The 18,110-nt window shown below is 32.8% G+C and overlaps 3 protein-coding genes across 5 annotated transcripts in view; all 3 read left to right on the top strand.

The window, feature by feature from the left end:
• Positions 1-648: 648 nt before the first annotated feature.
• On the top strand, positions 649-4,340 carry LOC134233665 (uncharacterized). The gene is made up of 3 exons (XM_062715651.1): positions 649-710; positions 1,350-1,604; positions 3,660-4,340. Exons 1-3 carry the CDS (start codon positions 662-664, stop codon positions 4,088-4,090), a joined length of 735 nt encoding a protein of 244 aa, XP_062571635.1. The 5' UTR covers positions 649-661; the 3' UTR covers positions 4,091-4,340.
• A 2,370-nt stretch (positions 4,341-6,710) lies between these two features.
• The window catches only part of LOC134233667 (comitin-like), a 37,414-nt gene continuing 26,014 nt past the window's right edge, over positions 6,711-18,110 (top strand). For 2 of the 3 annotated variants that reach the window (XM_062715653.1, XM_062715656.1), the window contains exon 1: positions 6,711-6,826. In XM_062715653.1, the coding sequence (XP_062571637.1) occupies positions 6,772-6,826 (55 nt within the window). In that variant the 5' untranslated portion in view covers positions 6,711-6,771. Of the gene's footprint in view, positions 6,827-17,317; positions 17,395-18,110 lie in introns of those variants that run through there. The other variant, XM_062715655.1, reaches the window with a different exon arrangement.
• LOC134233666 (uncharacterized) lies at positions 13,004-15,146 on the top strand. The gene is made up of 3 exons (XM_062715652.1): positions 13,004-13,129; positions 13,457-13,699; positions 14,869-15,146. Exons 1-3 carry the CDS (start codon positions 13,081-13,083, stop codon positions 15,066-15,068), a joined length of 492 nt encoding a protein of 163 aa, XP_062571636.1. The 5' UTR covers positions 13,004-13,080; the 3' UTR covers positions 15,069-15,146.

The following is an 18,110-nucleotide window of genomic DNA, read 5'->3' on the forward strand; positions in this document are numbered from 1 at the left end:
AATCTTTTCTAAAAACAAAGGTCTCTTGATTTAAGTTTGAGAAAGTTATACAAATTAATTTAAAAAAATATGACTGGACGAGATAACCTACAATAAGATGAATTAGATAAAAAATCAAAGTTCAAAGAAACATCACACGGTGTTGAAATACAAAAAAACATGCAAACCACACGGGGAGTTTTAAAAATGTTAATTTAAGCATTGAATTACTAATATTAATTTTTAAGAGATGTGGTCTTATTACCACACCAGAGTGTGTAAACAATTTTAAGGCACTAACGGACGATATTGAATATGCTTGCACACTCTGTTGAAAAAATCAGTATTTGTATAAATGGTTCGTATACATAGTTTAATTATTAATTGTAGGTCATATGACGGCAGTAGCCTTCGAAGGAATGAATTCTTTGTAGCATAACCAATTAGCCCAGATGATTTGAAGCATAATCATTTATCCGTAACGATTTCAATTACTCTGTCAGATTTGTGAACCGTACGGAATGATAATTTTTTTAAGGCTTAGTACTGCCGTACTCTTGGATTATTTAAACTAGGTTATTCTATACGTAGTCTGAATTTTCCTTACCCGGAAGTTTATTCCCAAAATTGCGTGTTTATTTACTTTCCAATTCTAATCAAACCAATTTTTTTCCCAAACGCCATGGCAGCCTTATCATTCTTTAATGGTTGGATATTTTTCAGTGTCATAAGTAAGTATAATCTTTCCAGCATTAAAATGATTAATATCAGTCTCGGTTCTATTTTTATGTCAGGATTTCACCCCACAGTTAATGGACGCAGGGCCGTAAAGTTTTGATAGGATATCATTTGGTATTTACTCTTGTTAAATGGTTCTTCCAAATAATGTCTTTTTAAATTCTTTTCTTTCTATTTTCTACAAGTGGCTTACCCTGGGTATATATTTACTCATTCAATCTACATTTCCTTAATTTTGAAATTTGATATATTTACTGGACTTTTTAGCTTGAATACTTTCCGTAATCTTTATATTTTCCATTGCAAAACATCAATTACAACATGTCTACATCAATGAGAATTTTAATTTTAAAAAAGAAAAACATGGTATGTACGATTTGCTTATACATGTATACACTATGTGAAAACATAAAAAAACAACCTCATGTTTGTGTTTTATTCACCTTATCGAGATAAGTGGTTATACTAGAAACTATATAATATGAAAAATATCTAAAAATGAATTTTATATTTGGTAATGTGTACCGACAAGAACAGATTACATCATTGTCTTCATTTGATAATTCTGGACATGAACGCTTTGACAAAGTTTTTTTTATAATCAATTTCGTTTTTTTTTTAATATTTTGTAGACAGTCATCTGAAATTAGTAGAATCCTGTTGGCCTAATCCAAACTTTACGATGATTCCCTGCGATGATGTTACTCCTTCTGCCAGTTCAGTTTCAAACTTTCAATATGGACCTTTTATAGGAGTTTTTGGTTTTTGTGGTATAGTGCTCGCGATTTTGATTTTTTGCTGCAAGAAAAATAAACCGTCTTCACACGAGACTACAAATATTTGTCAAGAGGAGATGTCTCCGACTAGAACCGACACCGTTAACAATGGTAATATTCAGTTTTCATAATTATTTAAGAGTTTAAAGTTACCTCATGAAAAAAAAACTTGAAGACGTTTCAGCATTGAATATTTTTTAAGATTCAACTTGTTCTACCTTGAGCATTTTATTTTCTTCTTCTATTGCAATATTAGGTATATACCAAAACCTTCATTAACATATACAGTGTGCAAAAATTAAAGTTATACTGTATACTCGGGAGATTTTACATAAAAAATGATCTATTGTTTGAATCACTGACAAAACGATCACTTATATAAGGTTTAATTTAAAGTTGAGCACTATATACATGTAGAAGTACATGTACAAATTAATTTGTTCATAGTAATCCAAGAAAGAAAAATCACAACGAACAAAGATGAAAGATTTTGCTAAGCGATCAAGGTTTAAAAAAAACACGCATCAATTAAGTGAACATTATTTTACTTCAAAATTTTACATTTTATTTTATATATATAAGGTAAAATAAATTGCATATTATCAAATTTAAATACCTTTTTGTGGACAACTATGACTAATTTTTTTTTAAATATTTCAAGAGTACAATATGTAGCATTCCTTGATACATGATACATTTAAGCAGTTATAATTTAAGTATAGTATACGTTTAAGTAGTTCCGGACACTGCGCATTTATTTGCAAATGTGGCATAGGTTTAAATAAGTTTACATTTAAAATATTTGGGTATACTAATGCGCAATATTCATTACTATTGATTCAATAAGAAATCAATATTATGAATTTTAAGTAAATTCTATTAATTATTCAATTTGAATAAGTATGAATAATAATGATGAAATATTCATATTAAACATGAATATGATTATGAATGTGTCTGTATTACGACAAGTTTACAAGTAGAAAGGTATACAGGTCGACAAGTCTACAGGTCTACGGGTATACAGGTCTACATGACTACAGTTATACGGGTCGATAGGTCTACGGGTCAACATGTCTACGGTTCTACGGGTTGACAGGTCTACAGGTCTACAAGTCGACAGGTCTATGGGTATACAGGTCGACAGGTCTACGGGTATACAGGTCGACAGGTCTACAGGTCTACGGGTATACAGGTCGACAGGTCTACAAGTCTACTGGTATACAGGTCTACAGGTCTACGGGTATACAGGTCGACAGGTCAACAGGTCTACGGGTATACAGGTCGACAGGTCTACAGGTCTACGGGTCTACAGATCGACAGGTCTACAGGTCTACGGGTCTACAGATCGACAGGTCAACAGGTCTACGGGTCTACAGGTCTACAGATCGACAGGTCTACAGGTATACAGGTCTACGGGTCAACAGGTCGTCAGGGTATAAAGGTCACAATAAATATGATTATACGTGGTAAGAAACAAGGGTTTCAATGTTTCCTAGATATTGTAGTATTAAAAATTCAGATTGATGATTATACTTTTTTTTGGACAATATACAAATTATTTGACAAGTATACATGTATTTGTAAATGAGGTAACAGATAAAAGTAAAAATTATATGAGATGTACAAATGTTATTCAATTTCAATGAATAATAATAAATGATTGAGTTTCTATGGTGATTGGGAAGAATGTGAAATGGTTTAATATAAAATATTGATATTAGCGGGTGCTTTATTAAGATGTAGACCTGTCGACCCGTAGACCTGTTGACCTGTAGACCTGTCGACCTGTAGACTTTCGTTAGATATTAGAGTGCTAAATATAATATATTCATGTAAGTTTGTATTTTTTATATATTCATATACATAATACTTATGAATATTTATGAATGCAATAAATTTAGTTTAATGCAAAAAATAAATAATAATAATATTTAATATTTTTTATTTCAAATTACTATTACAGTTAAAAGGACTATTCACTCCTATTTCAATGTGAGTGAATCCACAGGAACTACATATCCGTATACTATACGTGACCCGATAATGGCCTAATTATCTAAGATAATCATCTTACTTTTATTTTGCATTTTATATTTTTGATATTGTATTTTTACTCCTTTTATACTTATTTTTTAATATTTGTTTTTGTAAAAAAAATTTCAGGTTTGCCTGTATTTGGATATCCTATATTTGAAAATCCCATATTTGGGCAATATAATGATCATGAACAGCATGCTTATTGTTTACCAGCACCACCTAGATATGAAGAACCACCAAAATATTCAACACTGCCTCGACATACATCACTACCAGAAAATATGCCACCACCGCCAGAGTATGATTCTTTATATGTATCAGGGTATGAGCAACCACTCTCAGGGCTTGGTTATCCACCAGGAACACCACAATTAGGGTGTGATAATTCATCAGTACCACAACAATCAGGGGTTGGTCATTCACCAAGACAACCACAACCAGGACTACAAGAGGCAACACAGTCAGGTCATTTCACAGGAACATCACAGCCAGGGTTTGGTCACTCACCGGGGCCACCTGGGGGTTCTACCTCACCACCACCATACGCTAAATACTAATTTAGCACAACAATGTTCTACCTCATTAACTCAACCATATGCCAAATACTGATATACATTGTAGCACATCAATAACTTGCCAGCCTGAGTATTGCTTGCTCATCAAGCTATGTTCTACATTTTAAAAAGCGATTCCTTTTTTCTCTCCATGTAATTCTTAAAAGTGAATTCATAACTACAATAACTGTAATTTAAAAATGTTTATTTGATATTAAAAATATAATGTTTTTGTTGTTTATAAATACACATATGCATACTATATAATTTATATTGAATACCATGCTTAGGGAAGCTTGGAAATGCGTAAGCTACATATATAAACTGAAATTTAATGATAGTAATTTTTTTTAAAAAATCAAAAAGATTGCTACTTTCTGTGCCATTTTGATATGTTTAGAACTTGCATTGTTACATTGATATTTAATTCCTTAGTTTACTCTATCTTTGACTTAATTGACCTGGTGCTCATTTGAACATTTTTCAATGCAATTATATATTTTAATTATTATATGTATACATTGTAAATATATATGTTTATTTATTTACACAATAAAAGAAATAAAAGAGCAAATCTCGAGATCTACGTTATGTATGATTTGAATCACGGTGGGATGTGGAGACGGTCCTTCAGATGAGACTGTATACACCGGGACTCCCTATCGCAGTTGGTGCTGGAACGAAAAAAAAAATATCCCTTACAGCTCATTAAAAACCTTGAGTGTTCAGCATAAGTATGCATGTGCAGCCCTTCATACAAGTGGTGGCATCTCCATGTGAAACCGCTGTTGATTTGAACATAATTTATTGTTTAGATGTTACAACGAAAGGATTAGACACAAGTTCTTAAAACGTAGAACGTCCTCTCCTGTTCACCTGTTCCGCTTTTCACCCCCAGGTGTCTGATTAATTTATAAGGAACATAGAGGTTTTTGTACGACATATTAGCAAATGATAATATTCAAAATCAGAAAAAATTAAAATTCGAATTATTATCAGAAAAAAAAACAGTTTCTCCGTAATATTTTTTAAAAGCTTGTACATGTAATCATACCTAATATAAACACTTCTACGATGTTTGACATGACAATTGTTTCACTATACATCTTTTACCTTTCCATTCTCCTCGGCTCTACTTATTGAATAAAAAGAGCTAAAATTAAGGATGTAAGGAGTTAGATATTTCTTATTTTCATTATACTGGAAATACGAGCAAATGAATAATTATTTTCAAAAGGAAATGAAAAAACAGCTTTCTGTCAGCTTTTTTATCTGTGCAATACTTAAACTACGATGTTTGACATAAGAAATGTATATATAAACATCTGCTTTCACCATTAAGTTCTCATTATGTCCATGAATTGGATTAAAACGAACTAAAATTAGGGTTTTAAGATATTATATTATATAATTTTTCATATTCCAGAAACACATGCAATACAGCTGTACACTGTTCCCAACATAAGTTGAAATTGACAGTTGATATTTCAGTCCTATTCGTGAGCAAACGAACTCTGCGTAGCAGAAGTTTGACCAGAGAGCGGTTCAGTTTGATTTAGAAGTTGTAATGACATCTAATTAAGAGACTTTACATAAATAGAGAAACAAATTTGAAAATATTACCAGATCTTAAGTAAACAAATGAAATGGAAGTTTTCTTAGCGAAGTCTTTTTTAATCGAGGCCCGGGGTAGTATGAAACATACGGACAAACTGCTATTGTAATAGCAAAAGACGCTATTACTGTTGACCATCAATATAGATTTCCTATTAGTTGAATGATGGTGGGAATATTGTCCGTAACTTACTATTAAGATCGCCTGTGTGTGCCAGATTGGTTCCTCAACTGTTTATGTAGACCCAAGTAGGTGCATCAGTGAAATTCCTAAATTTAAGTGAGACTTTTCCAACTTTATTTTTAGCAAAGGTGAAACGTGACTCTGCTTTAGACATTTTGACGTTATCAACCGTGCGCAATAAGGCGATGCAATGCATAACATAAAATCATAATGTGTTTATTGAATATACATGTATCTATTTGAATTTTTTTAATGTAAATTCGTAATATATATCCTCATACTTTAAAATAGTGAACATTTCACAACGCAGTCATGATTATTTTTCACATTTGACACCTTGTCAATGATATTACAGTCAAGCCTCGTATATTCTGCAAGCAAGTTTCTTTTTGATGACTTCACCGCGTCTTCATCTTGGTAATAAACAAACATCTAAATTGAAAACGATTGTGAATTTCAAAAATAAAAAGATGACAAATTATACTGACGTCTGAACACTCCCGACTGATTAAGGAAATCACATGCAACCTTAATATATCACAACAGAGGTTGCTGTTTCTCTTTACTACATATATTTCATCGCATGATATTATAAATGAAAAAAAAACTAAACAGATTTTGAATGTTTATATCTGTGTGTTTCAAATTAAAATAAATATAAGCTATTGCAGATCTTCTTTATGTGATAAACTGCAATGACAAAAGGCTTTTATTTTAAACTAATAAACTATATATCAAATTAGACAAAAGGCATCTTTGAGCTGAATGGATATATTAACGTGTTCCTATACAAGTTGGACTTGTGGGATATAAAGATTTAAATATGTATTCTAATCTACCAATTGCTTTTTCCACATTCCAATTGCATGGTCTTTAAAGAGCAACCATGGCTTCAACTGGAATTGTATGGATATTATTTCTCAGCTTCTTTGACATCATAAGTAAGCAATTAGCTTTTCATTTCATGAAATTTCAATAACATTTTTATGACTTGTATTTAGTGCATTCTTTTAAATGTTCTATATTAAATACAAGTAAATTTTTCTTGCTCATTATTATATGCTCTCTTTTTCTCTTGAAGGTTGGAAAAAATTATATATCGAGAGATAGTACTGTAATAATTTCTAATAAGATTTACATGATTAATTTTTACACATTAATTTAAATAAAGTGACCATAAAAATTTTGATTGACTATTAAAAACAAAAAAGGTATAAATTATAATTTTCTTTTAGTTTTTCTAATATAAAAAAGCACGTACAAACACTATACATACAAGTACCGTAAGACAGAGTGTCGGCAAAATATGTTTAGAAGTTAAATACACAGTTAGCCGACAAAGATGTTGTATAAATATCTAGAGCATTGCTTTTAATCAAAGAAAACTATTCATAGTCACCTTGATTAGAAATAATAAAATAAAAAGTGAGGCACAAACGATCATTACGATAGATGCTTCATTACATTTAGATGAAACACATATAAATATCTTTACTTACACATACTCTCTCACAAACTTACACTGCCTACAACAAAAAATTGTCAAACATTGATATTTGAAATATACAATTTTCTAGCAAATGTATGTGTTTATTATATTTCTTAAATACATTCAATAAATCAATATTTATGTGTAAGAGTTCATAGTATACATCTATACATGAAAATATCAAATCTGCACGTACATTTTGAACAATATATGACCGAAAAAAATGGCATGTGGTTCACCTTTCTAGGAGAGAGTGTTGCAGCTTCGTACTGCCGCTATTCGTCGTATTACAGGAAAAGATACTGCTACTACTACAGCACTTCATATGGCGACGTCGGTACTATTGCTGGGGCAGTAATAGGCGCCGTGGTATTTATAATCGTGGTCGTCGTTGTGGTCATAATCATCTATAAGAAAAATCATCGGAGCGGAGTTGTTCACAATGTGGCCAGTCCCAATACAGTTACCACAGGTAATGTTTACTTTTTTAACATTAATGATATGGATAAAGATCATTTTTTTAAAAAAAATCTATAACAATAAAAAAAAACAGTGACGGGAATGGACATTCAAGAGTGGGATTAATACGCAAGTGAGTTAAGGCTAAATATGGATATTTTTATGCAAATAAGCTAATGAAAATTCATAATTTGTATATTTTATGTACAGAGAAGGTTCAAATTGATTTTCTGATACATACTCGGTACCCACAGTTTATCTATGCAAGTGCACATTATGACGTCAAATTATGACGTCATTGTTCTCTCCTATTCAAGGTATTAAATCATATAAACAAAATCACGTCGGCGCAAGGGCCTATCCTATCTAATTTAAAATAAACAATGTATAATATTAAGGTGAATATTCTTAAAATTAATAAAATTGCTGCACAAATCCTATGCACTTTCTCAATTGATAAAAATTTTAGGAAACTTGCCCTGGACAGTGAATTTTTACCCTGTTAAAACTTAAAACTGCACGAATAGTAAGTAACCAATTGCACTGCCGACATTTGTGCAGCAATATCTTAAATCCTTGGAATATCCTGCGTCTTTTGATACCTTGTTTCTGTAAAACAAAGTAAGGTATGCCCTTGCGCCGAAGCGATTTTGTTGATGTTTCTTATAAACTTGTGTAGTACAGGTCGATGACGTCATAATATGACGTCATAATGTGTACTGACTATCGCATGTCGTGGGTACCAAGAATGTATAAGAAAACAAGTCTTAGCATTTTCTGTGCGGTAGGTGGAGCAATTATGGAATTTAATTAGATATTTTGTACAGAAATTTCCATATGTAGCCTTAACTCACATGCGTAGCCTTGATGGAGTTAGCATCCCCTGTTGATCGGTCATACTTGACATACGTTATGTAGTGACTCTTCGTTCCAATTATCTTTTTTTATACGTATACAAAATACATTTGTCCGATTTTCAGTAACAGAAAACTTTTTGATTTCAAAATTTCTGTGTCGTTTTGCAACAGTCCATACTGACAACGGATATGGACAACCACAGCCTGGCTACGGACAACCACAGCCCGGCTACGGACAACCACAACCCGGATACAATCCTTATGGACAACAACCACACTATGGAGGGAACCCTGCCTATCCACCACAATATTAACATTACGAAGTCAAAGGGGTTATTTCTTAAGTCTTCCATCGGATTTATTCTGCTTTATGTAAAATATATCATTACTTTTGATTGTTGTACCGCTTTACGTTTTAACTTTTCTGGATTTTCCTGCATTTTATCAAAAAAAAAATTTTTTCGTACTTAAAACTATCGTTTAAGGTACTAGTCTTCCCTTAATTGTGTTTTGAGAATTCAATCTTAACTTCATTAGTTTTCCACACATTGCAAAACAAAAGTTTAGTAATTTAATATTAATGAAATACAATCAATTCATATTTTCCTAGTAGAATTAATCTTAAGGACTTTTTTTCTCATTTTAAGAAGAATTGTTTTCGAAAGAAATTATTGTCATATGATTGGTTTATTGAATTGGTCATATTGTTGCTTTATGAATATTTTTTGTTGGAAAAAATATCTCTCCTGTTGCCATTGTATTTAGCTATAAATGAATTGTAGAAATATCATAGAAAGTAAAATTTTAGGAAAGATGGTGATGACTGCTTCTTTAAACAACAATTTTGAAAATAGTCAGTTTGATTTATTTTTTGTTGTTTAACGTCCCTCTCGAAAAATTTTCACTCATATGGAGACGGCAAAAATAAGCAGGAGTTTGCTTTGTACTCTGCATTCTTACATTTTCAAGACCTGTTGAAGAATTTCCAAACTACTAATCTTCGTTTGAATCCTTTAGGAATTATATTTGAATCATGCTTAAAAATGCAGTTATCATTTATCAAAGCACTTTTGAAAAGCATTAAGCATAGATGAAACTGTAAAAAGTATGATTCGGTGTACAATCTTATACTTATTACCTATATTCTCTCTGCCACTTTCTGTGTTATAATTTCCTGCATGATTCTGCATATTTGTATAGTTTTGAAAAACCTATAGGCCAGTCTTTCCCAATCTCAAAAGGTGCATATTGTGAATCCAAATCATTGTTTTAGAAAAACATTCCCTCTTGGTACAGCTCCATTAATTTTCTGATTACCAATACCAATGGTATTTGTGATTTAACTTCAGTCAAAAATTCAAACATGAACTTAAAGATTTCTTTATTTTGATATTACATACAAGAATGGAATTCACAAGTTCATTCGCATTCTTAATTATAGCTCTCCACCGAAAATTGGATGCGAATCCATATGAGTGAAAAACTCGAGAGTGACATTAATCGGCATAAAGCAAACAAACAACCTTAGCCAAGGATACTTATCTAGTGACGGAGTATTTAACTTTATTCGTTTATTCTCCTATACATGTATAGTGATTTAACACTTGTACAAGACAGATAGATGCGGATAACAGACGGCTAAGTATTTAAAGATACTAGTAACCAGACATGTAAGAAGAATACAGTTGCTTGCTTTTTGGAGAGAGTTAGCATTCCATCAAGATGGGGGCAGGATATTTTGAATCTTGAAAGTGACAGAATCAGAGTAAATTAATTTACAAAAGACATCCGTTAAGTGTTAAGCCTATAAAAAAAAAAACCGTTTTGTCTGTATTGAAGTTTTATATATTTGTATTTGGTCAACAAAAACCTAAGGGCACAGTGTAACAGGTTAACAAACCTGGCTGTAACGCCTCGGTGATATATGACATATCACTCTATATCTGCTCGACCGTCTGCACTATGCAGAAATAAGAGCATACATGTATGTATGCAACTATGCCGACACATGTATACACTGTACTAACCTTAGTCGAAATATTGAGGTGCTTCTTTCTGTCTATGTAATAAAACAGATTTTCAAATACTAATAGTAAATGGACCTTAAAATTCATGTAAATTTGATCACCATATTTTAAGCTATTTTGCAGGTATACAGACAATCACTGTTGGAAACATAGGGGGTTGAAATACAAACAAGAGGCCCATGGGCCACATCGCTCACCTGAAGACTAAGGGTAGGAAAAAAGTAGAAAATGGCTTTTTATTGTAAAGTTTAAATTAAAGTAGTCGCATGACCAGTCAAGGATTTGCTATTTTTTAGAAAATGATTTTTAAAGAATTTTCCTATATATTTCTATGTAAAACTTTGATCGACCACTTTGGCCCCGCCCTGCCCCCGGGGGTCATGATTTGAACAAACTTGAATCTACACTACCTGAACATGCTTCCATATAAATATGATGAATTATGGCTTTGTCATTCTTGAGAAGAAGATTTTTAAAGAATTTTCCTATATATTTCTATGTAAAAGTTTGGTCGGCCATTTTGGCCCCACCCTACCCCCGGCGGTCATGATTTGAACAAATTTGAATTTACACTACCTGAGCATGCTTCCATATAAATATGATGAATTATGACTTTGTCATTCTTGAGAAGAAGATTTTTAAAGAATTTTCCTATATATTTCTATGTAAAAGTTTGGTCGGCCATTTTGGCCCCGCCCTACCCCCGGGGGTCATGATTTGAACAAACTTGACTCTACACTACCTGAGCATGCTTCCATATAAATATGATGAATTATGACTTTGTCATTCTTGAGAAGAAGATTTTTAAAGAATTTTTCTATATATTTCTACGTAAATGTTTGGTCGGCCATTTTGGCCCCGCCCTACCCCCAGGGGTCATGATTTGATCAAACTTGAATTTACACTACCTGAGCATGCTTCCATATAAATATGATGAATTATGGCTTTGTCATTCTTGAGAAGAAGATTTTTAAAGAATTTTCCTATATATTTCTATGTAAAACTTTGGTCGGCCATTTTGGTCCCGCCCTACTCCTGGGGGTCATTATTTGAACAAACTTGAATCTACACTACCTGAGCATGCTTCCATATAAATATGATGAATTATGGCTTTGTCATTCTTGAGAAGAAGATTTTTAAAGAATTTTCCTATATATTTCTACGTAAACGTTTGGTCGGCCATTTTGACCCCGCCCTACCCCCAGGGGTCATGATTTGAACAAACTTGAATCTACACTACCTGAGCATGCTTCCATATAAATATGATGAATTATGGCTTTGTCATTCTTGAGAAGAAGATTTTTAAAGAATTTTCCTATATATTTCTATGTAAAAGTTTGGTCGGCCATTTTGACCCCGCCCTACCCCAGGGGGTCATGATTTGAACAAATTTCAATCTACACTACCTGAACATGCTTCCATATAAATATGATGAATTATGGCTTTGTCATTCTTGAGAAGAAGATTTTTAAAGAATTTTCCTATATATTTCTATGTAAAAGTTTGGTCGGCCATTTTGGCCCCGCCCTACCCCCGGGGGTCATGTTTTGAACAAACTTGAATTTACACTACCTGAAGATGTTTCCCCATAAGTTTCATCTTTCCTTGCACAGTGGTTCTTGAGAAGAAGATTTTTAAAATATGCCATCAAATTTTCATTAATTCACAATTATCTCCCCTTTAATGAGGGCGTGGCCCTTCATTCGAACAAACTTGAATCCCCTTTACCCAAGGATACTTTGTGGCAAGTTTGGTTGAAAATGGCCCAGCGGTTCTTGAGAAGAAGTCGAAAATGTGAAAAGTTTACAGACAGACAGACAGCTAGACAGACGGACGGACGGACGGACGGACGGACGGACAGACGGACAGACGGACACCGGACAAAATGTGATCAGAAAAGCTCACTTGAGCTTTCAGCTCAGGTGAGCTAAAAAAGAAAACAAACGACGCGGGGAGGTAAAAAATGTAAATATCAGCATTAAATTAATATTTTTTAAGAGATGCATGTAGTCTCGATACTACACCAGAATGTGTAAACAATTTTAAGACACTATTGACAGCAATAGCTTTCTAAACGATGAATTCTTTGTACAGCTGTAGATGATAACCAATTAGCCGAGGCGATTTAAAGCATAACCATTTATCCGTTACGATTTCAATTACGCTGTCAAATTTGTGAATCGTACGAAATGACAATATTTTATTAAGGCGTAGTATTGCCGTACTCTTGGATTATTTATTTATAGGTTATTCTATTATTTACAGTCACATAGTCTGATTTTTTCTTACCCGGAAGTTTATTCCTAATATTGCGTGTTAGTTTACTTACCCATTCTAACCACACTGCAGTACCTGCAAACGCCATGGCAACTTTGTTATTCGTTAAAAGTTGGATATTTTTCTGTGTCACAAGTAAGTATTTCAATATATTTCATAGCAAAACATCAATTATTACATGTCTACGTCAATGTGACTTAATTTTAAAAAATCATTTTATCTACAACTTGGTCATGGGTAAGAACAGATATCTTAAAATCGTACTCGTGTAAAACTGTGTATATATGCATAATTTTATTCATTGATAATTCAGCTGGCCATGAACGGTTTGACCAAACTATTTTTTATGATACATGTACATGTATTATCATTTTTGCTTTTGTTTTGTTTTGTTGATGTTCTTTAGTTTTGATTTTTCGTTTATCATCATTATTTTTGGGGTTTTTTTTTTAATATTGACAGGCTGTCAGTTGATAACGGTAGAATCCTGCTGGTCTAGTTCAAACTTTACCCTTTTATTTTCCTGCGAGGATACCAACGGTTCGAACTTTGAATATAGACCTGTTTTAGGAGTTTTTGGTTTTGGTTTTTTATTACTATTAATTGTGCTAATTTGCTGCAAGGAAAGAAAACAGTCTTCACAAGAGACTACAAACATTCGTCATGCTGACACGTCTCCGGCTAGAACCAATACCGTTAACAATGGTATATTTCAGTTTGTATTATTATGTTGACTTCAAATTAACTGATCGATTGTATATTTGTTTAACGTCCCTCTTGAGATTTTTTTCTCTTATACGGAGACGCCTCCATTTGCCGGTAGAGAGCTACAAATTTTGTCCTATACTTTGCACTCAGGATCAACTACTTACTTCGCGACTCTAGAGCAGACGCTCTAAGAACTGCTCCACGTGGGCGACCGACTTCTAATTAAAACTTCATTGCGTTGAAAAAAAAAATGTTTGAAAATTCAACTTACTCTGTCTTGATCATTCTAATTTTTTCTTATCATTTCCATTGATTCATTGATTGTATGTTATTTAACGTACCTCTCGAGAATTTTTCACTCACATGGAGACGCCACCACTTGCCGGTGGAGAGCTACAAATTTTGTCCTATACTCTGCACTGAGGGCCATTGAGCAGTGAGGGATCTTGTTCTTGCTAACACCTAATGTAACACAGGGACCTTGGTTTATACGGTCTTATCCAAAGGACCGGTCTCCCCGTCCCACAGTGGGATTCGAACCTGCGACATTAGGATTGCCGCGACTCTAGATCAGGCGCTCTAACCACTGACCCACGCCTGCGACTTCATATATTGAAATATTTTGTATGTACAAAAAACTTCATAAACATAATAATATACAGTGTGCAAAAACGTGACTTGAGGACCCCCCCCCCCCCCCCCCAAAAAAAAAATGATGTATTGATTATATCAATGATAAAACGATCAAATCAATAAGGTAAAATTTAAAGTTGAGCACTCTATAGAAGATACTGTACAAATTAATTTGTTCGTAGTAATTGACGAAGAAAACCACAACGAATAATTATTTTAGATTTTGCTAAGTGATGAAAGGCTTTATAAAATCAAACGAAACAGTCAAAATGTTACTTTTCAATATATATACTAGGTAACACTAAATGCATAATTGCACATTTAAACATCTTTTGATGGAAAAATATGAATGGAAAATTTGTTTGAAAATATTCTAAAAGTAAAAGGAGTTACTTTATTAAGATAAGTAACCATCTAGATACATAATATTATCAACTATTTAATTACATAAATCATCTCTATACTCACTTTGCATTTTATATAATTTACTCCTTTTAAACTTACTTCTGTTATTTCTCTTTTGGAAAAACCAGGTTCAGGTATGCCAAGATTTGGATATCCTACAACTGAGAATCCTATATTTGGGCAATATGATGATCAGGAACAGCATGTTTATTGCTTACCAGCGCTACCTCAATATGAAGCACCACCAAAATATTCAACACTGCCTCGACATACATCACTACCAGAAAATATGCCACCACCACCAGAGTATGACTCTTCATGTGTATAAGGGTATGAGCAACAACTCCCAGGACTTGGTCATTCACCAGGACCACCACAGTCAGAACGTGGTCATGCATCAGAACCACCACAACGAAGGGTTGGTCATTCACCGAGACCAACACAGCCAGGACTTGCTTACCTACAAGAAGCAACACAGTCACATTTTACAGGAACATCACAGCCAGGGTTTGGTCACTCACCAGGACCACCAGAAGGTTCCACCTGCCCACCCGAACCGTACGTCAAATACAGATATGGCACATCAATATTCTACATGATAACCCCCACCACACGCCAAATACTGATACAGCACATCAATATTCTACATGACAACCCCCACCACACGCCAAAAACTGATATAGCACATACTCTACCTGCCCACCCCAGCTGTACGTCAAATATTGATACATGTATAGCACTTCATTATTTTGCCTGCCCACCCTACCATACGCCAAAAAACTGATATTGCTCATCAATCAATGTTCTACATTTCAAAAAGCATTTCCTTTTTTGTACACGTATTTCTTATTTCTTAGAAGTGCAATTATAACAATTACTACAATAACTGTAATTTAAATATGTTTGTGTAAGAAATAGTATGTTACTGTCGTCTATACACATATGCATATATGATTTATATTGAAAACCATGCATGTTTATGTAAGTTTGAAAATGTGTTGAAGTTTATTGATAGTGATTTTTGTTAATTTTTTTTTTTTTTTTTTTTTTTTGCTTTCTATGCCATTTTGATATGTTTAAAATATGCATTGTTACATTGATATTTTATTATACTTATTTTACTCTTTTATTGAGTTTTCAATGCAATTATACATTTCACGTATTATATGTATGGAATGTAAATATTTATTTACATAATTAAAGAAGAGTTAATGCCTATTCAGATTTATTTAAAATCAATTAATTGGGTTGGGGAATCTAAAGAGACATAAATTGTTAGGAGTCCCAAACCAAAGCACAGGATCTATGAAATCTCTCTAATTTGACAATTTATCATTGAGTCAAATGCTAACCGACGTTTTACATACTAATTGTTAGTCCAATATTTATACACATTGAATTGACGACGGATTTTTCCCGATCATGACAAGGAGCACACGGCGAGTGTGACCGGTCAGCAGGGGAAACTCACTCCTCCATGGCGCCTGATCCTACCTTTGATGTTCCGGAGGTTTGTATTTGCTCTGCTCATATTTTATATTGTTTAATGGACTTTGATATTGAATACTGTTCGTTATCTCCATATCCTTCTTTTGAATCACCGTGAGACATTGAGACTCTAGTCCTTCGAATGAGGCTGTATAAAGCGGGGCTCCATATCAATGTAGGTGCTGGAAAGAAAAAAATCCCTATGCTAAGTTTCCAGTATTGTTGCTTAATGGCTTTCATAAATATGTCTTGTTTGCTCCCATCAAATCACAATAAAATTTCAGAGAGAAATATCACGAACTTACGGATCAACCCTCGTATAATCTCTTCAATCGATTTATATCAGATAGGTTGAACTGACCAAACAAATAATTTATTAAAAATTAGAATATCTACAGAATTCATAATTTTAAAATATCCCTGCAATGTAAAAATGCATAGAATTTTTAGTTCACACGACGTAGACTCTGTATATATGTATAAAAAACATAATTGACAACTTGCAGAGGTGTTAAATCTGCCGATGAAAGACCTCATCTTTAGACATTAGACTTTGTACTTGGCACTTAAAGCCTTTGAGAAGTGCAACGTACTGCTTCACAAGAAAACAAATTCTAAAAAAAGTTTATTCTGCAGCCAAGTTTCTTTTTCGTCTTTGTCGCGTCTCCATCTTGGTAATATGCTTAGAACATTAAACAAACATTTGAATTGAAAACGACTGTGAATTTCTAAAGATGAAAAGACAAACTAAACTGACGTATGAAAATTCCTTACTGATTAAAAAAATGATATTATATTACCTTAATAAAGCACAAAAAGCTTGCCATGTTTCCTTTCTCTACATATATTTTATCGCATGATTTTATCAATGTAAAAAATAAACAATACTGGAATGTTTATATCTGTGTGTTTCCAATTAAAATAAATATAAGCTATTGCAGAACTTCTTTATGAGATAAACTGCAATGACAAGAGGCTTTTATTTTAAACTAATAGACTATATACCAAATTAGACAAAAGACATCCTTGAGCTGAATGGCTATATTAACGTGCTCCTATTTAAGTTGGACTTACATCCACATTCCCATTGCATGGTCTTTCGAGAGCAATCATGGCTTCAGCTGGAATTGTATGGATATTATTTCTCAGCTTCTTTAGCATCATAAGTAAGCATTTAGCTTTCATAAACATTTCGTTTTTATGACTTATATTCAGTGCAGTCATTTAAATGTTCTATATTAAATGCATGTAAGTTTTTCTTGCTCATTATTATATGCTCTCTCTCTCTCTCTCTCTCTCTCTCTCTCTCTCTCTCTCTCTTGAAGATTGGGTAAATTTCTATATATCATAGTATTAATTTCTACTAAAATTTACATCATTAATTCTTACATGTATACATTGATTGAATTAAAGTGACCATAAAAATTATGATTAATATATTAAAAATATAAAAGTATATACATGTATTATCATTTTCTTTTGATTTTTCTGATGTAAAATAGCACGCACAGTCATAATACATACAAATACCGTGAGACAAAGTGTCGACAAAATATCTTAAGAAGTTAAATAGTTACACAGTTAGCTGACGAAGATATGCTGTTTAAATATCTAGAGAATTGTTTTTAATCAAAATGAACTATTCATAGGCACCTTGATTAGAAATAATAAAAATATAAAGAGGCACAAAAGATCATTTCTAAAGATACTTCATTACATTGAGATGAAACACATACAGATATCTTTACTTACACATACTCAAACACACGAAAGTACACTCCCTGCCACAAAAAAGTGCCAAATATTTATATTTGAACCACACAATTTTCTAGATAAAGTATGTGTTGTTAGTATTCCTCTAATACATTTAATAAATTGATAT

This window comes from Saccostrea cucullata, unplaced genomic scaffold (assembly GCF_032062105.1).
Source record: "Saccostrea cucullata isolate Sc308-1 unplaced genomic scaffold, CSIRO_AGI_Scuc_v1 ctg4045, whole genome shotgun sequence".
Taxonomy (NCBI): Eukaryota; Metazoa; Mollusca; class Bivalvia; order Ostreida; family Ostreidae; genus Saccostrea; species Saccostrea cuccullata.

Excerpts from the sequence above, each read along its gene's own strand:
- LOC134233665 (XM_062715651.1), top strand. The coding sequence starts at position 662 with ATGGCAGCCTTATCATTCTTTAATGGTTGGATATTTTTCAGTGTCATA. Across the intron at positions 711-1,349 it reads GATATTTTTCAGTGTCATAA|ACAGTCATCTGAAATTAGTA; the intron begins GTAAGTATAATC and ends AATATTTTGTAG. Across the intron at positions 1,605-3,659 it reads AACCGACACCGTTAACAATG|GTTTGCCTGTATTTGGATAT; the intron begins GTAATATTCAGT and ends AAAAAATTTCAG.
- LOC134233666 (XM_062715652.1), top strand. The coding sequence starts at position 13,081 with ATGGCAACTTTGTTATTCGTTAAAAGTTGGATATTTTTCTGTGTCACA. Across the intron at positions 13,130-13,456 it reads GATATTTTTCTGTGTCACAA|GCTGTCAGTTGATAACGGTA; the intron begins GTAAGTATTTCA and ends TAATATTGACAG. Across the intron at positions 13,700-14,868 it reads AACCAATACCGTTAACAATG|GTTCAGGTATGCCAAGATTT; the intron begins GTATATTTCAGT and ends TGGAAAAACCAG.